The 22,163-nt window shown below is 38.0% G+C and overlaps 5 protein-coding genes across 5 annotated transcripts; 2 read left to right on the top strand and 3 right to left on the bottom strand.

Moving 5' to 3' along the window:
- Positions 1–6,519: 6,519 nt before the first annotated feature.
- Positions 6,520–8,474, bottom strand: EAF02_011599 (uncharacterized protein; the record flags this gene model as incomplete). The annotated part of the gene is made up of 3 exons (XM_038907646.1): positions 6,520–7,340; positions 7,409–8,275; positions 8,333–8,474. 3 exons carry the CDS (start codon positions 8,472–8,474, stop codon positions 6,520–6,522), a joined length of 1,830 nt encoding a protein of 609 aa, XP_038752659.1.
- A 601-nt stretch (positions 8,475–9,075) lies between these two features.
- Positions 9,076–10,847, bottom strand: EAF02_011598 (uncharacterized protein; the record flags this gene model as incomplete). The annotated part of the gene is made up of 3 exons (XM_038907645.1): positions 9,076–9,280; positions 9,334–10,501; positions 10,559–10,847. 3 exons carry the CDS (start codon positions 10,845–10,847, stop codon positions 9,076–9,078), a joined length of 1,662 nt encoding a protein of 553 aa, XP_038752658.1.
- A 1,117-nt stretch (positions 10,848–11,964) lies between these two features.
- EAF02_011597 (uncharacterized protein) lies at positions 11,965–13,270 on the bottom strand (the record flags this gene model as incomplete). The annotated part of the gene is made up of 4 exons (XM_038907644.1): positions 11,965–12,391; positions 12,440–12,816; positions 12,880–12,987; positions 13,040–13,270. The coding sequence occupies 4 exons, from the start codon at positions 13,268–13,270 to the stop codon at positions 11,965–11,967; spliced, it is 1,143 nt and encodes a 380-aa protein (XP_038752657.1).
- A 4,088-nt stretch (positions 13,271–17,358) lies between these two features.
- Positions 17,359–19,065, top strand: EAF02_011596 (uncharacterized protein; the record flags this gene model as incomplete). The annotated part of the gene is made up of 6 exons (XM_038907643.1): positions 17,359–17,587; positions 17,653–17,787; positions 17,842–18,248; positions 18,315–18,650; positions 18,703–18,810; positions 18,868–19,065. The coding sequence occupies 6 exons, from the start codon at positions 17,359–17,361 to the stop codon at positions 19,063–19,065; spliced, it is 1,413 nt and encodes a 470-aa protein (XP_038752656.1).
- A 987-nt stretch (positions 19,066–20,052) lies between these two features.
- Positions 20,053–21,452, top strand: EAF02_011595 (uncharacterized protein; the record flags this gene model as incomplete). The annotated part of the gene is made up of 4 exons (XM_038907642.1): positions 20,053–20,584; positions 20,644–20,672; positions 20,725–20,975; positions 21,029–21,452. The coding sequence occupies 4 exons, from the start codon at positions 20,053–20,055 to the stop codon at positions 21,450–21,452; spliced, it is 1,236 nt and encodes a 411-aa protein (XP_038752655.1).
- Positions 21,453–22,163: the final 711 nt, after the last annotated feature.

Genomic DNA, 22,163 nt, shown 5'->3' with positions numbered 1-22,163 from the left:
AATGGATTTTACAAGCAGAGCTTTGATTAGTAGATTGGAAACACTATAGAAGGACTGCTTAATTAAGAATTTGAAATAACAAGTCTGCAAGATATAATCGGTTTTGTTATATAGGAGAGATCCAGCAAGGTAATACAAAACAGCTACTAGTTGCAAAGCATAATATATAATGATAGCAACAGCGACACTATCTATATAGCTCGAGAGGATGGATGCATGTATTAGTCTATAATCGGATACTATAGGGCAGAGGGCATAATGAAGATATTAGATAGGCTTAAGAAGTAAATAGGAATAAAGATATAAAAAAATGATTTTAATTCTGATTGAAACTTCCGAAAGTAATTATACAATAAATGATTTAACATAATCAAAAGATTCTATAGAAGCTTAATATTAGTAGCTTTATTACAAGTAAGCCGGGAAAGCGTCTATAGATATAGCGAACCTACTTTGTATTATAATATATTCTAGAAAGTAGTTATAATATAATTCATTTCTGCTAACACTAGCATCAGAGGGAATCTCTCCTCAAATTCAATCAACATATTAATATTCGAATCACACAAACAAAAGAAACCTTCTACCGAATAGCTCGATTAGCTAATATCAAAAAGGGCCTTAATCCTAAAGCTCTCAGATAACTATATATAATATATATAATTAATATAACCAATTATGAATTAATAATTTAATAAAAAGGTTAAACTCATTTTAAGAATATAATATAATCACTTCAAAACCTAGCCCTTCAAAAGATATTAGAAATATTCAAAACTACTTTAATTCTTTTAATAAAAATAGAAGCAGGTATAAAGCCCACAAAAATTCGATTAGATTCAAATATTAGATAATACGCATTCTGTTTAGCTAAATTAGCACCAAACCACCCAATCAATATCGAAAAAGGTATACTAGCTCAACATCAAACTAATTTGAAAGCGATCTCTACTCCTCTAAGAAAACAATATAAGCTCACTCAATTAAATAGAATTAGAGAATCGATAAATAAGGATTTCAATCCCTTCTTATTCGAAAAGATTATTCATTTTAACTTTTCCCTATAGAAAAGAGAAATTCCTTTTAGAGTTAATATCAGCAATTCGTCAAAAGAAGATACTGCTATTCTTTATAATATTGTTTTTAATTATAGGGATAAGAATACTACTTATATTTACACTAATACTTCCTCTATCGAAAAGGGAGTAGGTATTGGGGTAAGTATAATAGTTATACAGTTAAATAATTGAATTTTATATTAAGAGCGAAGCAATATTGATATTAATCAATTAGTATACAATAGAGAGCTTTATGGAATTATAAGAACTATTGAATATATTAGCTCAATTACTTATACTAATCAAAAATTCAAAATCTACTCAAACAATCAAACAGATTTATATCATTTAAAAACACCTTCAGATCACCCAGAACAAGCATATCAAATAAAAGCAATCAAAGCAACAAAAGTTATCAAAGCTAAAGGAGCTGAAATATCTTTAAACTAAATCCCAGAACATACCTCAGTTGAAGGAAATGAATTAGCAGATAAACTAGCAAAAAAAGCAACCACAATACAACCCATCTCGAACAAAACAAGCTTTGAACTACTAGATATGACTATCAAAGAATATACTTCAGATCAATAGCTTAATACTCTCAACCAATACGAACTCAAATCAAACCAATCCCCATCAATTTACTCGAAACTATTTTTATAGAAAATTAATTCGAAAATCAAGCTACCAAACAGAACTACTCGAAATACTACTAATGCATTCTTTCAACTCAAATTAGATTATGGATATATCAAATCCTACTTATATTACTTCAAACTTACCAATAATAAATGCAGATGTAATAATATCAAGGCACCTCAATACCTCCTTATTAACTATTCGATATATAAAACAAAAAGAAAAGAGATCTTTAAGAAAATACCATTATCCAAAAACACTATACAATTCCTATTACATACAAAAATAGATATCGAATTAACTATCAAATTTATCAATATCACCAAAATCGCTATAAGGGCATAGTATTTAATAAGAACTCTTAAATAAGAAGTAATAAAGAAAAAAGTAATAATGAAAAAGAAAAGAGAAAAAAATAAATAAAGAAAAAGCAATTGAGGAAATAAGAGAAGGGTTTAACCTCCTCACAATTTCTTGATTTTCAAAATTTTCTTATTATATGCAATACGTATAATGAGCGGGCATTATTCCCCAGCATTTGTTTTCACTTTCCCAATTAGATTATATCCAATATTATAAATTAAAAAGTTACCTGTTAGGCCCTTAGGGCCTAGCCGTCCTATATAGTCTTGGACTGAAGATGGACGTTAATAAAATCAATCAATCAATCAATAGTAACTACAGCTGTATATACGAATAGTCGCATATCTTTGATATCAAGGCGATTGGCGTATAGCAGGGATTGGAATATCTCCTGAATATTATCAAACACTCTTATCAAGGCTGAATATAATTATATATTGATAGCATTTTAATAATCTAAGGAATATAAGGAAGTGCTGCTGATTCCTTTTAATAAATCTATTATAAATGCCATTAAGTAATGTGACACTACGGGATGCGAAGACTCAACACCTGTACGCGGTGCATCCTACGAACCTCCAGCTCTTCTTCAAGAGTCTGTAGAGTTAAGATTGAGTTGCAGATGGAATCGGAAGAATTGGAAGAAAAGGGGTTTGGAAGATATAGGGAAGGAAGGATTATATTACGATTTTGCGATAGCGATCCCTACGAAAAGATAAATATTAGCAAAGTAATGCGGATATAAAGGTTATGGAAGCCCAGTCAGATTCAATATTTGTCTTTTATTATTACCTCTACAGATACGATACGGAAAGTTAGCCTCTTTTCTTTTTTGGAAAAGTCTTTTTAATATAAAACTCGTCGCCACTCTCTTTGAATTACAATTCTTTCTCTCTCTTTGGCTTTTAGTTATTCGAATATGATTTTACGATATAGAGAATACCATCGCTTTTTAATTAATTCTATACTCTGGGCATCAATACGATACGACGTTTTTCCTTTGATTTTCGAATTTTCGAATTTTTCGAATTGATTTGTGTATAGGTTATAGGGCTTAGGGTTCGATTCTATCTTATTATTTTCAATAATTTCGATTATATATATTTAATAAGGACTGGAGGATATCAAGCTTATAAAGGTATATAAAGGGCTAATTTAAAAAAGATAGAATTAAAAGAAGAATAGTGCCTTCTATTTTCATCTCACTAGCAAGAGAACCTTTTGCTATACTAGAGGCAACTCGGGAGGGGATAACTTTTGTCTCTTATAGAAGAAAGGGATAGCAAATTGGATTTCAAGTTTGAAAGAAGATTGAATATCGGAATACTTTAATAGGATTAAGAGTAGGAAAGAAAGAAAAGGGAAAGGTCTTAATGGATGAAGACATTATATCTCTATTTGCATTCCAAATAGAGATCGGACAGAGCACCCCAATATTTGTTTTTTACTCCCCCAAAATTGATCATATCTACTATAGATATTCACTAGTATTGCTAAGCTTTTAGAGCCTAGCCGTTTTATATAGTCATGGACTGGAGCGGGACGTTAAACTAAATCAATCAATCAATCAATCAATGTGACACTACAATATCACAATCAAGTGATTCCTTGGGTATACCGAGATAGAGGGTAACAAGGCAGCTAATCATCTTGTTAATCAGAGTATAACTGGATTATTTGATCCTGGCCCATTGTGCCTCCCTATTATCAGCAATTCCCATTTTGTTCTATATGCCAAATATTGGTATTCAAAGAGTAAATAGTAGAATACAAAAAGAAATCTGATTTTCAAAATATATAATATATGGAAGCCGATATATAACACCTCGGAACCAAGGAGTCTCAAGCTTTTTTATGAGTATTATATAGATTTATAGCAATACGAACCGGATACGGTGACTTTACAGCCTATTATATTAAATTCAATTACGAAAATAGTATAAATATTTGTATATATTTATTTATTTATTTTTATTTATAGTGATTAGCATCTATTATCTGACCTCTCAAGGGGTATTCTAGATGTACTAAGGAGTGGGCCTATGGGCCGCTAGCGTTTTAGCCGCTCATAGTAGTGTAATGTTAGCTAATCAGGGGCTTGTTGTCTTTGGTATTTTTCTGCTCAGTATTGCTTATGGCGATCCTGCGGCTGTTTTGTTTAAGGGTTTGTGGTCCTGTTTTAGAGGGCCTTGTTTTGTATGTTATCCGGGTATCGGCGGATGATCAGGTCGATCGCTGTCGATCGGGAGAGCGCTTGGAGCGCTTATGGCTGTTCGGTGTGGGTCTTAGGTTGATTGGGTGGAGAGCTCATCCTCGGGTATTGGAGCAGGTTGGAATTCGCGTAGTTTCGCGTAGTTTGAGCATATCCTAGTATAGAATCTGGATCTAGCGAGAAGGTCAGTAAAGCTATATTGTGTTCGCAGGACGCGGTTGACATATGCTATCGCGTCCCATTCGGATCGAAGTCGATTTGGTGCAAGCGGCCAGTCGCTGCGCGTCAATATTTGTATATATAGAATCAAGAAAAGCTTATTATACTTTTTTCGATATTCAATCAATAATCAGATATACAGCAACTAGCCACTTGTATTAAACCGATTACAATCGAATAGAACGTGATAGCATATATCAACCACATTCTACAATCACAATATAATTTTACTAACCTTCTCATCAGATCCAGATTCTATATTAGGATATACCCAAACTATATATAATCATACAAATACCAACCTATTCTAGTACCCTAAGGACAACCTCTTTACCCTAATCAATCTAAGACCTGTATCGACCAGTCATAAACACTCCGAGCACTCTCCCGATCAATAGCAATCGATCCGATTATCTGCCGATATTTGAATGATATACAAAACAAGGTTCTTTAGAATAAAACTATAAACTTTTAAACAAAACAATTATAGGATTGCCTATAAATAGTATTAAACGAGGAAATACTAAGGCAACAAGCCCCTGATTAGCTAATATGACACTATTATAAGTGGCTAGAACACTAGCGGCCTGTAGGCCCACTCCTTAATACATCTAGAATATCCCTTGGGAGGTCAGATATTAGATGTTAATCACTATAAATAATAAATAAATAAATAAATAAATATTAGATATATATTATATTAGATATTATAAGTATTATATAATATTTCTGAAAGAAATCTTATCAATTGATAAGTAATATATTAAAAGCTAAATTGGATTATATTTATATATTTATTTTAAGATAATATAAGAATTGTAAAAACAAAAGTCTATAAATAAAATATTTTAAAGCTTTTTCTGGATTTAATGTTTATTATATAATATCAATTCTTTTTTAACAATTTTATTTTTATAAATGTATTAATATATAATTATTTATAATCGAAAAGCTAATAAATATAAGATCATCTTGTTATGGGAGGAGTATTTATTATAAAGCTTTTTTATTATTAAAAATTATTAGAATTATTTTCGAGTTATATAAGAAACGAAATTTTATAATAAAAGTAATAATAAGATTCTATTAATATAATTAAAAAACGATTCAATTAACAAAATCGAATAAAATATATTAAATATTTAAAAGAATTTTTTCAAGGAAATAAGTATTATCTAGAATATTAAGGAATTTCAATCCGAAAAAATATTGAATTATATAATATTATCAAATTCCTTTTTTATTTAATTAATTTAAAAAAAAAGATTTAGGATTTATATAAATTATTATTGAAAAATGAATTGAATAAAGATTACCTTAAAACAATAGATTTTTAAATTATTTGAATTCTTAATATTATCAAAGCTATAATACAAAAAGCTATTGATTATATTTCAAGATATTTCTCAATTATAAGATAATTCAACAATAAGCTAATATTCTTAATGAATTATATTAGAAATGAATAACAAGATGAAGGGATTTGATATTATAAGAATATTTCTATTTTAAGCAAATATTTTTAATTAAAAACACTCTTGATATATTATTATTAAATAATATATTTAAGAATAGCTTTTTTATTATTACAAAAGCAATCAATAATTACCATATAAAATTATCAACTCAATCTCAATCTAAATTTATATAATAATAATAATTATAAAGCCTTGAATACTAAAAATCCTAACACCCTCTCAACTGGTATTAACTGTTTTACTGGTATTAAGTAAAATTTAGAGTTTTTAGAATTAAATATATAATATTATACTTTTTTTATTAGGAAAGGTAAAATAGAAAAGAGTGATTAGTTTCTAGTTAATTCTATCTCTTATAAGTTATATAAAGAAATTTATAAATACTAGCGATGATAGAGTGTTAAATAATTAGTATATGTTTTTTGCGTATAATATTAATTATAATCAGACACATTTGGTTGCGGTTTCATAAAGCAGCATCGAATCAGGAGTCAAGTAATAATATATGATAAATGCGTCTATGATCTCTATATAGTTTCAAAACTTCCAATTACTTTCCACGAAGGATGACGTCCGCAATTTTTTCTGCTAACATGTATACAGTAGATTGTGGATGCCCTGGCACTGCAAAAGGCGTCACAGAATTATCCACCACTCGCAACCCTGTACCAACAAACACACGAGCCTCAGAATCGACAACGGCACCCGGAGCGCCAAGTTTGCCCATGCTACACGTCGCAGCTGCATGATAAATCGTTGAAGTTGATTCACGTATATAATCCAGAATAGCTGCATCAGTTGTTATATTAGGTCCAGGAACTAATTCGGAGCCTATAGTGATTGCGGAAATTGAAGACCAAGCTTGTCGTATACGCTTTACTGCTGCGACAGCCACTTGAGCATCTGTATTGTTTGGATCGCTTAACCATCCCAGATTAATCACTGGTGGAACAGAAGCATCTGCACTCGCTATCGTTACGTTGCCTCTTGATAAAGAAGCTGTCAATGCCGCGAGTATGTAGCCTACGCCTACTCCACTGTTCGAGACGTATTCAACTTCCGGCCAATCAGAGGGGAATGAAGCCAGATCCGAGAGTGCTGCAGAGGTAAAGTTACTTCTCAGAGCTTGGGGTATCTTCTCAAATGCGATGAAACCGTTCTCAGAGCTCAAAGGACCAGCAGTATTATTCAAATATTGCTGCAAGGTGTTCTGGGAGTATTGAGGTTCCGCAATTAGTTCTGCTCCGGTCGGAATATCCATCGCCCGGACGACAGGAAATATAATCTGATCCCACAAATTCTGACCCACGCCAGATAGGTCAGATATAATAGGGATTCCATATCTTGACAAAGTTGTGCTTGGTCCAATACCTTTATCACAAAAAGTCAATCAATCGGCATCTGCAACTACTAACGCGGGAGATGATGGAGAGACATACCTGATAACATCAATAGTTGGGGCGAATGAAATACACCTGTTGAGAGGATAACTTCTTTCTTGGCTGATATAGTGAAGTTGACGCCCTGTGTTGCGACAGAAACCCCTGATGCAACGGTGCCATTGAAGAGTATTCGATTCGCTCTGGCCTGGGTGTAAACCACCAGGTTCGGGTATTCGATTGATTGAGTCAGGAAAGAAGATTGCGAGGACGAGCGAGTAGCATCGCTTGGAGATATCGTCGACGGAATCCAGGCAGCATATCCAGAAAGAATGCCGCTGTTGAAGTTTACTGGGCTAATTGGTAGACCAATTGCTTCGAAAGCTTTTTGAAACCACGTGAAAGGAGGGTCAACCCAGTTTCCCCAGGACACCTGCAAGGGCCCGCCAGAATTGCTGAAAACGCTTGGATCATATACAGTTGTCGCGTTAGGGGTGTTGCGTTTTGCTAGGTTGGGTGGCGTCAGTTGGACCGATTTTTTGAAATAAGGCAACAGATTGGCGAAAGTGTAGGAATCATCCCCCACAATATCTGCCCATCGCTGATATGTGCCATTGGTTGCCCGATGAAACGCCATAGAATTCAAGGCTGAACCACCTCCCAAAGTTTTTCCTTGCGCATAATGAATCTGCCGACCGCCAGCACCAGCCTGCACAGTTGAAACGAGTCCCCAGTCTACAAGAGGCTGTGGCTGAAAAGGTACCGCGGTTCCCAGAAATGGAGCAGATAATGCGAGGCCGGGTACGACGCTGAAGTTTCCGTTGTCTACCTCATAGAATCCTCCTGCTTCGATGATTGCTACCGATGCGTTGGAATTTTCAGCAAGCCGTGAGGCAAGTGTTATGCCAGCAGTACCTCCGCCAATTACTAGAAATCATGTGTGATTAAATTATGTCTTCTGTATACTGGGTGGAAATTTCTTACCAACATAATCATATGATGCATCAACCCCAGGTGCACCGAAACCACTAGATGCTATGCGACCACGAGTCGCGCTACTTGCTTCAACACATGCGATTGTTGATGTCAGCACAAAGAGTATATGTGAAACAGAATAAGTCTGCATGATTGAGGAAGAACAAAGTGATTCGTATCTCAAATAAGAGAAATGAATTAATCGAGCAATTTCAATGCGATTTGCATCCCTTATATACTATGTTGATTCCCAATTCAATGACGAGATTAATCGAAATGGATGGGCTGATTACAGGCATAAAATCCAACAGCTTTTAGGTTGCATCAAATTACTTAGTACTCCTGGGGATCCATGTGAACCACGTTCGTTTCCAGCAATATTGCCGCGCTAAATACATCTAATCCACTGAATCGCCCGGATCAATCAAACCTTTACTGGGATCCTTGTAAAAGACTGTCTTCTCGAACAATCTCTGCATCTCTTTTTAGCATATCTTGCGGGGCAAGATGGATGCACGGAATATTATTGTATTATTGCCACAAAGATTTGGGAGGAAAGACTCCAGTAGAGCTTGCACATCATCACATGGATTCTACTAAACTCAATTCTTGCAGGGCTTCCACTGTCTCAAAATAATACAAGTTTTCAATATTTCAAAGAAGCAAATACCACTCATTTGATGGGCAACTATGTTAACTTTACGGGTTCTTCATGCCAAAGTATTGCCTGCCTGTCTCAGTGTTAAGTCCATCTAAATCCCACGAGGTTGAAAGCTAGACCCAATAATTTCAGCTGCCTGCTCAGAGAAAGCATAAGTACAAGCTTGATAATGAGCCGTAATAGGCAAAGGGATTACACTAGCATCAACGACACGTAGTCTTTGGACTCCGTATACGCGCAAATTGCTATCAACGACCCGACCCATAGCAGCAGTTCCGGCGGGGTGATAGACTGTCCTGTTGATAAAGTTAGTGTAGATTCCTTTTGGATGGAAGGCAGAAGTACGTACTTTCCACGTGCTTTGATGCGTTCGTCAATCTCATCATCACTGGCCTTCCAATCTAATGGTTTCTCTCTTGATGCTACAGTTTCTGTCTCTATCAGATTCTGCCCTTCTGTGGTGCCTAACATGACCTCCATCATTTTTCTCAGTCCTGTGCGCAACACGTATCGATCAGCTTCCGTCGAAAAGTAGTTTGGGTCGATGATTGGTGCTACGGTTGGATCATTCGATGCCAATTTGACAATTCCTCTTGAAGTCGGAAGACCACCAAGAACTACTGTTGTGATGTGGCTTCCGTCCATAGGTATGACGGGCTCGGATTTATTTGCTCCAACGTAGACAGTTAAACACTCTACATGAGACCGGGCTGGGCTAAGGAGCGGGTGAGAATCATCTACTGTCCCCTCATCTTTGGCCAAAGCGGCTTTGAGTCCTTCACGAGGTACTCCGTATGTAACGACCCAGTCTAAAGGTGTACCTTTCGCAAAGTTGGGATTGTTAAATAAGGGGGATCCAAGAGCATATCCAGCTTCTGGATTTTTCAATTTCCACCATTGGGCTACGGACATGTGATCATGCAGATTTTGTCCGACATGAGGGGCATCGATTATCTGATTAATGCCATGCTTCTCTAATTCTTCTGAAGGCCCAATTCCAGAGAGCAACAAGACTTGAGGAGTGCGGTATGCACCAGCGGAGAGAACTATTTCATTTGTGGCAGTAATTTTCCTGCCATCTGCGAGTTCAACGCCTGTTGCCTTTGGAGCCGATCCCTGGATATCGATGAGGACACGTGCCACTAGGGTCGAAGTCATTACATGAACGCCAGTGAGTGGATAAACGGCGCTCGCAACTTGTCGTTGGCCATTTTTACGATTTTCCACGAGCTCTCCAAGTCCCTGGGGTGAACCTGAATTGGCATCGCTGTTGTACTCAACGCCCACGGATTCCCATGCCTTTCGAATATTTTCGCGTAAAGGATAATCACGGCCGGTAGATGAGGCCGATTGGGTGTAAAGAGGCCCTTCATAACCATGTTGGGTCTCCAGCCCTGGTTTTTGATAATGTTCGGTCCGACGAAAGTATGGTAGAAGTCCATCATAGCTCCATCTGGCATCATTAACCAGCTTTCCCCACGCATTATAATCGTTTGCATCGCCGCGTATCCACCCACCTGAGTTGAATTTCAGCACAATTCAAGATCGGTAGCATATTTCGAATTTGGACTTACCTGCGTTGATAGCTGATCCTCCACCTAAAGCTTTTCCAGCATTATTTGGCAAGACTCTATTGTTTAGATGACGCTGCGGAACCGTAGAGTATCCCCAGTCTAATTCGGAACCTACGAGGAATGGTCCGTTCGCTGAATCAGTCACCAATGGATTATTGGTGACATCTGGTCCTGCTTCTATGAGAAGAATGGCCAACGCGGGATGCTGTTCGTGAAGGCGAGATGCTAATACCGAGCCGGCAATACCGCCACCGACTATAATGTAATGGTAGTTCGAATTTTCTGCCATGGCTGATTAGGTACCCGTGAACTAGCCGTGACTGCAAGGCGATCCGTTCCCTCAGTATATATTGTAGGGGGAGGGAGGCCTTGTCCTGTCATCTTGTCTTACTTAAATAAGATTTTGCCCCGGCTCCGACCAGGTTAGGCTTTCCTTCCCCTGAGAAATGAAGCAACAGGAACAAAATGTATGATGGGAAACATTAGCGAAGTGGATCAATTTTTCATTTGTCATGGTTCGTTATTGCCGATACTCCCGTCTAAACGACAAAGACTAGGCTTGATAAAGGGCTGGCAAAATCCCTATTAAGTGTGATAAGCTAGGGAAGCAAACTGCAATCAGCATCAGTGCATGAGACTCAGGGGTGTTCAATTCCGCGGCATTTTCAGGACCTCCGTTTGCTGACAGCTCTATTGTATTCGTATTCGAAATTGTTTAGTTTGCATACAAGCAATTTTAAAATTCGGAAAATCGACGTTGGCCAGACACTGGTTTTTCTAACGCCGAACTACGAGTTGCTTGAGCGATTTATATAATTGGTATCATTAGCAAAGTGGATTGTTCTCGCAAGAGTTTCGCTCACTTTTTTGTTGCCAACTCGTAGAGAAGCAAGAAAACTAGAGGCCAACTTTTGGTTCCCCAGTTTTGACGATAGGATAATATAATTAGCATTCCAAAGTCCGTGATGAAACCCCACTTTCATATTAAATACATCGGCTGATTCATCCCATTCAGCCCTGCAAGCCGATCGATATTCCGGAGAAATGGCGGGGTTGTTAAATGGTTGGTGCGGATCCCAAAACACCTTCCGCAGTAGGTATAAATTTGCTATCCCTGCAATCAACGCAAAGAAACATCAAATTGTTACTCCTGGAGGAAGAATCCTTATCGTTGCAAACTTAGTCTTACATTAAAGTCTAGAAACTATCAAGGTGCCAATGCCCCTTCCAACTTGCTAGTTATGCATCTTGACAATATCTTCACAAAATTATCTTATACTCGTTCCCACAACGTGCTAGTGCTCACTCTGTTATCCTAGCCAGTTCCTAGACCCTAGCCTATCGATTCAGTATGATAATCAAATTGGCAGTGCATCCCTGATTCCAAATTAGAGAAATGTTGGAGATTATGCACAATCCCAAGCAGTCTCTACCACAATGGCCTTGTTATCAGAAGATATAGCGTTGCCGGAAGTGCTTGTTCTGTTGTTCCGCGCGTCGTTGGTGGCGCTGATAGTGTTGGTGTGCGTTCCTTTCGCCACCGGCTGAAGGGGTAAACCATCTTCATCCAAGTGACTGAATCCTCGGTGGCCTCCTCTTTTGGTCGTCGAACTCTGTCTTCTTGAATCCTGCTTTGACCCCAGTCGAGTGCTGATCGAGGCAAGAGCCCCAATAATAGGGGTCAATATAGGACGCAACAAGGGACCACAGCAAACAAAGATAGCAACACCGAACTCTATCACGGGCCAGATATAATTGTAGAGGTTGTAGGTAAAATCAGAGAAATCAGTATTGATAATTGTTACCACTCGTGCAACGCTCATAGCGACAGTACTGCTCAAAGTTAACTCGTGATTCGGATCGCAATGAATGAAGACTTACAACAAACCAAAACACATCAATGCTGCAAGTGCTATTTTGTTTGCCGTTGGCATTTGTAGCCTCCAAATCATAGGTTGGGGAAGTAAGAGAATCATCATATCCGTGATGATATCTACAATACCAACGGCTGTATAGGCAGATATCGTGTTGCCACAATGCCCAGCTGTAGGTTGAAGATTCCAATTATAGCCCAATGGACGGCAGATAAGGAAAGCTATCAGGATTGTCATTACAGTCCATGAAATGCACATTGCCAAGACAAAGTATCCTGCGAGTCTGAATTTCGGGACCGCAAATATCCTGATTAACATGATGGTGATACTGCATTTGATTAATCCAAGCCCGACACCGTACAGCATCTGGTTTGCAAGCAAGACCTGATGATAGATGTCAGCTTACTCTTGCAATTTTGATTGATCCAGTGTGAGTTTGATTGATACCTTTTGGGCGGTCTTCAGCTGTGCGGGATTCAATTGATCCCTATGCCATCCAGAACCCCCAAAAACGACCAGCATTATGTCTCCACTCCCAAACCCATAAAATATTATCTGCCGCTAGTTAGTCAATTTCCTTTTGAAATTCTCTGTGGGGGACGCTTACTAACGCTCCTACCACCAGCCAGTCTTCAATCATGAATGCGATTCTTTTCATGCGACGAGCATGAAGTCGCAGCACAACAGATATCGTTGCGATTGTCCAGAAAACTGCTACAATGACAATGACCTGTGCTCCACGGTCATTGAGCCCACGGTAGGAGTTTGGCAACTCTTGCCTAGCTTCGAAGCTCATTTGCGGTTTGAGCACACGATAATGCTGCGAGTCCAGAATCATCTTTCCTGGCAGGATACCGATCAATTGGGTCTCTGAATAGTGGGTTGTTATACCGCACTCACTCTGGCTACCCGCTCTGTACATATACCAGACCCTTAGATCTCCTGTATCTTACATGCTGAAATATACCTATCGCTTCTGATGTAAAAAAAGATGTAACCACCCCCAATATGGTAGGTTACTCGGAGGAACTGTGATTCTGTTCCTCATCTGCAGGGCTATTAACTCCTAAGTGAACTCTTTGAAGAAAGCTGTCATCATTGTAGCCACTCATTTTCTCCGATATTGACATTCAGGAGCGACTGCACATGTGATTGAAGAAAGCTAGGACAGATCCTACCTAGGCATGCGATGTCCCAGGTACATTGGACAAGAACACCGTTTATACTTCGAACATAATTTGTATGAGAGTACATATCACAGGCCGGAGAGTTCATTTCACAGGGAATGAGGAAGGGTCATTAAACCAGGTGGTGCTTCCTTTGAGTCAAATCAGACCACTTTTTGGCTTTTGCGAATCTACGTTACTTTCATACAAGTATATTATCCAGGCCCATAAGCGGCGTTGAATATGGTCCTGGAATCATTTTTGTTTCGAATCCTCTTCAATTTGCATTCACCACGATATTACCAGAACGGCTTGAGACTTTGCCGTCAAATTACTGATAGAAGCTTTCCACTGCCTATAGACTCTCGAGTCATAGCTATCAATCTCAATTATCAATCTTCATATCAGTTGGAGATCCACTGTGAATAGTACAGAAAAGAAAATCGGCCAGCATTCGTTTCAAGAATACATGGATAGCACTTGGGAGCCTTGAGCAGCATGGAGGCAGAGTATGATCAAGTCAATTCTTTTACATACCTCAGATCCACAGCGGAGTACAGGTGGAGACAGTTTGTCCGATTGCGCCCCCCCCCCCCCCCCCCCCCCCCCGCTACCACCTCTTAGGGGTAGCGGTGGTGCAACAGGAGTGTGATAGAACGGCAAGTCCGGCATATCATTTGTTCCTAGGATGCAGCGGAAGACCATTGAGGGCCAATTAGATACGGCCAAGGCGACTCCATCTTGAGTTATGTCATCGACTTCGTGATAACGTGGTTTATCAGCATGTGCACCATATCAGCATGTGCATTACTTTTACCTCAATTACTCACATTATATTAATATAAAATAACAACAACGCTATAAAATAGAATCAAATTATATACAATCTAAAGATCAATTAATACTGGATCCAATTGATAAGTTTGTGCATTATATAAAACACTACTGCATTTACTACATCGTTATATAGTAGATTGCCTTTTTGTTGAAGAATTACTATTTATATATTCATTGTATTGTATTTGATTATCTATATTCTCTTACTTTAATATATCATATCCATTTTCTACTGAAAGAGCTCCTTCTTTTTATATAAAAGCCTTTTGAACTCTATAATGTTTACTAAGTACTTTATTTGCTTTATAAAGATTATAAATCTCAACAATTAAAAGTATATTCGTGTAAGCTAGGAGCTCTATACTCTTAGTTAAAGCTGCAACTATTTCAAATATAGTATAGGGGAATTGCTTAGATATTGTACAATACGACTTTTGATTAAAATAGATTGAGAAAAAGCTTCGATAGGATTATAAGGTGTTTGAGATTGCCATATTCCAGGATCAGTTGAGGTTGACCTATTTGATAAAGTCCTTATTCGAATATCCAGTTTTGAAAGTATAGCTTTCGAATCAAATGGGATGAGCCCAGTTCTACGGAATTCAGTTTTCCTATTTGATATTGATATTACTTCAGTATATATAGTTTTGAAAGTTTGAAAGAATTTGATTTTGGTAATATGAGTGATATGTGCCTTAATAAAATTCTCGATCTGTCGACTGTATGAATGCTTTAAAAAACTAAAACAACCGATATCGAGTGGTTGAGTTAAATGTAAAGAATGAGGCGGTAAACCAAATAATATAATATTGTTTTTCTTGTAGTATTTCCGAAAAGCTATAGATTGATAATTTTCATATTTATTAAATACTAGTATACAATATCTATTTACTTTTTTACCTATAGTATGCTTATCAAAATGCTTAATTCATTTAAGATCGGTTTTATTATCTATCCATCCATTGGGAATAGGTTTTATAACCTAATTGTGTGGTAAACTATTTTCAGTATACTAGTTTGAAAAGTGATATTTGCCTTTAATTAGTAGAAACGGAGGTATATTGTGACCCTCTCCATTTATACAAATAATCACTATAGTCTATTTTCGATTGCTAGATTGTATAGCTTTATTTCTATTACATTGATTGGCTTTAGTGATTACTATATACAATATATTTGTCCCATTATAAAGCTAATTTCATCAAAATTATAGAAATCGTAATCGAGAATGCTATATTTGGCTCACATATTCGCTACCCAACCAAAACTATTTTTCAATAAACTCTAAATCTTTACAGAAAGCTTTTTGGAAATTATAAACACAAGTAAAATATATTTTTAAATCCGAATATTGTTATATGAATCAATTCGCTTAAAGCTTTCCAATTTTCTTATTACCTTTTGATTCCAGAATACTATTTGCTATATTTTCCATATTATTTATTCTAGGACTAAATCCTCTATCATCCATATCAAATATATATTGAATAATAATCTTCTTTTCCAAAATAATCAAATTATAACTTTTTGATTGGAATTCTATACAAGGGATCAAATTATTTATTCTGTGAATGAATATTATATATAATATATTATATAGCTTAACAGCTTTCCGAATACTCAGTTTTTTGTTTCTTTGAATAACTTCAATAGCTAAAAGTATTTATGTTTTTTTATTATTCGATTGCATAATAAATTGTTGATAAATCGCATGTTGAAGTGGAAAGATAATAATTGAGGTAAAAGTGGTGCACATGCTGATATGGTGCACATGCTGATAAACCACGTTACAATGTAACATTCGTATTTTTGTATGCTTGTCAATGGTGCCAGACCTAGTAGTATTCATCCGAATGTGCTTACTCTGTAGATTGTATTAGATAGGCATAAAATTTCATAAATTACTTTCAACCACAATTGAGTACCGCTGTCTAACGATTTTATCGATTAATGTATCGAATCGATATGGATTGTTCAAAGATTGAATTGATATAAGCTACCTATTGAAATGAATTGTATAGGAAAACGCAGGAGCTAATCAGGGGATGCTTCTTGTGCACTAGCACTATCGCAAGGCCCCACACAGAACAATTCTTCGTAAGGGTCAATGACTTGATAAGCACAATGGAAATAGACAAAGTATGGAGACTAATTATCAGCTCTTATGAAACATGATAAAGGCACGTAATCCGTAAGGGTCACGAAGTTATACGATTTAGGAAAGAAAGTGGATGGATTATTGAACGAAAAGGTCAGGTCATCTGGTGTCCTTACCTAGCTTACCAAACCAAAAGACCTGCATTTTGCTAACCCCGCAATAAATGGGATAGAATTTGATCCAAGGGCGACGCGAGCCTCGGCTTTAAGCCTTTTGACCTAGACCGATTTCTCAATCAGTATCTGGTCGGGGTTCCGACACAGGCCTCTCTACAATTGGATTGTATGAATACTACCAATACAATAGGAAGCTGTTTCCCCTCCACCCATGAGTGATTGATTGCTTAGATCATACACGCCAAACCCAATATTGACATACGTTTTTTAAACCCCTGCACAGAGTGAAAATCGAAAATGGTACCCGTCGTAGGAAACCTCTTACTTCGTAGAGATGCACCCATTATCAACTAGTGGTCTAGGGTGGGGATATGTCACATAAGGAAGGTTGCAGAAAGATTACTGACTGCAGACTGGATGTCTGTAATTATGTTGCTTTTGGATGCAAAGCCGTAGCGCTTTAGTCATGAGCTCTTGAAGCGTTGACTATCTCGTTCAAGTGGAGATGCTCTATCCTTAGCTTTATGCATTCTCATTTCTGCTTTATACAGCACAGTAAGCACAGAGCAATGTGTCAAGAGCGTCAAAGTTGGCGAAGAGAAGATCTGTTTCCTCTAGTTCCGTCAATTCCTCTTGCACATACACTTCAATGCTTTTCCAGCAAACGAGCATTATCGGGCCTACAGCTGCCATAATATCGGCTGTAGTTTGCTATGTCATCGTCTTATCTGTCTATCGTTTGTTTCTACACCCTTTGGCCAAATTTCCAGGTCCTAAGCTCGCTGCTCTTACAAAGTGGTATGAATTTTACTTCGACCTGCTGAAAGGCCATGGGGGGCAATTTGCCTGGGAAATACAGCGAATGCATGAAATATATGGTAAGTAAAATGCTGCCGACTTCAATCATAATCAATATCGACATCGATAAAAGCTAACTGGCTAGGACCTATTGTTAGAATAAATCCATTTGAGCTCCACGTACAAGACCCTGACTGGTTTGACACACTGTACGCTGGAAATCCTACCAAAAGGGACAAATATCCGCCAGCTGCAAGTATGGCTGGCGCACCTCTGGGCAGTGAGTAGTTGTCGAATTTGGAGATAATTAATCTTATCTAACCACCCGTCGCAGCTTTTGGCACAGTTGAGCATGATGTCCATCGAAAACGACGAGCTGCCAATAGCCATTTACTCTCTACACGTGCAATATTCGATGCTCAACCTCTGATACTGGACCAAGTACGAATTCTCTCGGACCAATTTGAACGGTATTTGAGTACGAAAGAAATAATTGACCTTCGCGTTACTTTCCTGGCCTTCACCACAGATACAATCACAAGATATGCGCTCGGGGAAAGTAAAGATCTTCAAGAAAACAAGACACTTGCAGTCGACTGGAGCGCAACAATAAGGGCTGTTGCCAGAATAACACCGCTGATGAAGCAGTTTCCCTGGATGATGACCGTAGCTCTTTACGTCCCTATCGACATTCTAAGATTCTTCATGCCTGAACTATCCAGACTAGTGCAGTATCATGCTGTGAGTGTTATTTCTTGGATAAAGCAATTCACTTCTCAGGACTGATATGATGGTCCCATACTATAGGAAATGCGAGCTTTTGCCGAGCGATTTTTATCCCAGCAACAGGCGAGCCAAGAAAAGCCGAAAATTCACGAAACTCCTTCTAACATGGCCTTGTTTCAATGCATATCAGATAGCAATCTACCAGTTCATGAGAAATCGGCAAAACGACTTGCTCACGAAGCAGTTGTAGTGATATCCGCAGCAGCCGAAACCACATCTCGCGCTCTGAGCATCACCATGTTTTATATACTGTCTGACCCTCAAGTTTTGAGACGACTACGGGATGAAATAGATATAGCAATGCCTGATTACTCCATCTTACCATCCGCAAAAGCTTTAGAAGAGCTTCCTTACTTGGTATTATATAGTCATTCAATCCTTTCATTCGAGCTACAACTCACCAAATTAGGTTGCAACCGTCAAGGAGGCATTACGAATATCTGCAATTATCACATCAAGAATGCCATTAATGGCTCATACTGAGCTGGCCTATAAGAATTGGAAGATACCAGTAATGGTAAGTCGTACATTTTTCTTTTGTAATCGAGAAATTGTTTGGCTGACTCATTATAAGACGCCTACGAGCATGACGATTCATGATATTCTACTTGATCCTAATATATATGAGAATCCACGCAAATTTAATCCAAATCGCTGGTTGGGGGAAGATCCCGTCCCAGAACGTTACTTTGTACCCTTTGGGAAGGGTACTCGGATGTGTCAGGGAATGAGGTATGCTCCTGCTACAATTTTCCCGTTTGGCCGAGCCTAATCGAGACTGACTTCTGGCAACTTCTCAAGATTTGCCTATACCGAGTTATACGTAGTATTAGCTACATTGCTCAGAAGGTATGAATTACAGCTACATGATACTTTGCGAGAACGGGACGTTGAATCTGTCCGGGATTGTTTCATCGGAGAGCCATATCCAGATAGTCTTGGGGTCAGAGTCAAGATCCTTGGCAAAAGACTGTAAAAAGTTAAATTTGACGATGGATTGGGTGGAAGTGCTGTTGCAAAATCGATCATGAAGCGCGACGCCGGGAAGTCGCATATACATACCTAAATTGGCATTTTCTCACAACCCGCTTGATGACATATCGTAACAGGCGGAAACTTCTCTGCCCTTAGACGGATGTAAATCTCGTATTCTTCAACAGTTCTGTCACTTGACAGATGTTCAAACTTGTTATTCATGATTCAGTGATGTATTTTGTACTTGATATATTTATACCGGAGGCTCGATATACCAACAAAAATCGTAGTAAACACCGCAATGATAAATTAAATCACTCCTCGGCCGTCTGATCAGAGTGATGGAAAACACCAAACTAGCCTTGCTTTTTCGACATAATCAAAGTAACTTACTCAAGCACGAGTCACTTTTGCTCCACATCACCGACAGGTTTCCCCCCTTTTGCTCCACATCACCGACAGGTTTCCCCCTGGTAATGCCCTTAAATTCGTGCTCCACACTTCGTGCTCTGTCGGAGCACCTTCCCAAAAGTCTCATGCAGTGATTATTCACGCCGCACACGTCGCTGCATGATTGTAACATCATGCTCCATATTGTATTGATGAATCTCTTAGCCATTCCTACCCTGCAGGAACTTGCAGAAACACCCTGATACCGGACAAAAAGTAAGCTTGAGTTAGCTGACGAACTATTAATGGCTTGGGAAAGCACTTCCCACATTTAAAGACCTTGAAGGCTGGAACCCCTTGGAATCTTCGAATCTGTCAAATAAGGCTCCTCAACATGAATCTTGTCATGAAGGCCAATGGCAACGGATCACTTAAGAAGCTCCCCGTTGATTTCGATAACTTCACTAATGGAAAGGACGCGGATATAATTTGTCCAATAAAATACATTTACGATTATCTCCCTCAGAAGCCAAAGTGGCTGCAGGCACAACAAGTCACTCTCAATGACGTGCTGCAACTACAATCAGTCGAGATACAGGGAGATACCAGAAACAATAGAATTTCCATCTACCCTGGAGCAGCTCATCTACCAGTTCACACTGGGCTTGGAAATTTTCGCCAGAGCAAACACTGGGAAGCAAACGAGAGGGCGACGACAGAGTTACTCGAGTTATTTGCGCAGGATCAACACTGCAAGGATGCGATGCTAACCAATGGACAATCTATGGCAACTCTTGCCAAACACCAGCTCCGAACTCCCGTTTTGGATACATATAGTCGCTTTAGCATTTACATGTTTGCTGATGCGGATGAGAACCGAATCCAGCTTCTGGCTCAAAGCGTGATTTTGATCTTCATATTTGATGGTAAGTCATTTTTCCTAGTCTCCACTTATGCTCTTTAGGCCTACTCTCACAATCTTTAGACATGTGGGAAAATGCATCCTCGGAATTTGTAAGTAGCCCTCCAAGTATAATGTTGAAGTCATCAAGCTTATTGCTCGAAGACCAGCCAGGTGCGAGATGATTTCATTGGACGTATCCAAGGCAACGTCTCCAAGTCTATAGCAGACACTCCACTACAGAGACGAATGCATGAAATTAGACAAGGATTCTTGGACGGGGATGAGGAAGATGGGGGAAATGCAGGTGCAGAGGTACTTCAAGAACTCATTGATTTTTGTCGTCATGAGCACCCTGAGGAATTTTCATCTGTACGGGAATACCTTGATTACCGTTATGATGACATTGCAAATAGGTAAAAGCAAACATTCCAAGTTTCTCAGTTTTTCTGACAATCGTTCTGATCAGATTCACGTGGGCATGTACCAAATTCTCTCTCCATTCGAGGGTTGACCTACATAGTCCAAAACTTCGTCGATTATTCGGCTACCTTGGTGATCAAATCTCTATTGCCAATGATATTGCTTCGTACGACAAAGAAGCAAAGCAATTTCTTGAAGGAAGAGCGAAGGAGATGATTAATCTAGTACATACTACTATGCAGGTCAATTGTATCAATGATGTCACAGCAGCGAAGTCAATGGCTTATGCTATACAACTCTGGACCGAGAATGAGATTTTAGAAGAGCTGAGAGCCCTGAGTCGCCAGGGACAACTCAGCGCTGAGGAATGGAGGTTGGTGGATGGGTGTTTGGTTGCTGCTTCAGGCAATCTTTTGACTTCAATTGTGATATCTAGGTATGGGGGTGAGGAGGCAAAGGTAGCCTTGTGATATACAGAACCCATAGAAGTTTGTGAATCCGAATCTAATGATATCATCACTTTCAGCTATTAGAAAGCCTCTTTATTAATTGTTCTACCTAAATGTTACCTACGATAATTGTAACATAAGGCTAGCAAGTACGTGTCTTAGGGTCGACCGAAGATGCGCGTGTTATCCTCTAGACTGCTGACTTAGAACATCTTAAGTAGTTCGTACATCTTTATAGTCATTAATAATTCAATAGATGATATTATCATTAAAAGTCTTTATATTAAATCTGAAATCTGAAATATATTAGGAAAATAACAAAATCTCAAATTTATTTTTGTCCTTTTCTCATATAAAAATAACTATAGACTGATTTCAAAAACATTATTATATTTTATCTTTTAAAATGAGATAATTTTATAAGCAATTTCTAAACAAATCTTATATAATTCATAATTAGAAAATATAACAAATCAAAATCTCGATGTTTGTTAAAAAGATAAAAGTATATATAAAATTGTATAGAAATTTAAAAATTATTTATTCCTTTTTATTAAAATAACAATCTCTTCACAATTTTCATTAAAAAAACATATTGAAAGAATGAGAATTCTTAAATTCCTGATGTTCTGATTGGTCAATAGATGCCCTGTATAAACGAGGTGTCCTTTGTTGACAGTCTAGGGGATAGCCGCCCAGCCTACTCGCCGACTCCGAGGGTACTCAACATAC

This window comes from Botrytis sinoallii (genome assembly GCF_014898435.1).
Source record: "Botrytis sinoallii strain Bc 23 chromosome Unknown BSIN_033, whole genome shotgun sequence".
NCBI lineage: Eukaryota > Fungi > Ascomycota > Leotiomycetes > Helotiales > Sclerotiniaceae > Botrytis > Botrytis sinoallii.
Note: the sequence above shows the minus strand (reverse complement) of the source record. Positions and strands in the feature narration are given on the sequence as shown.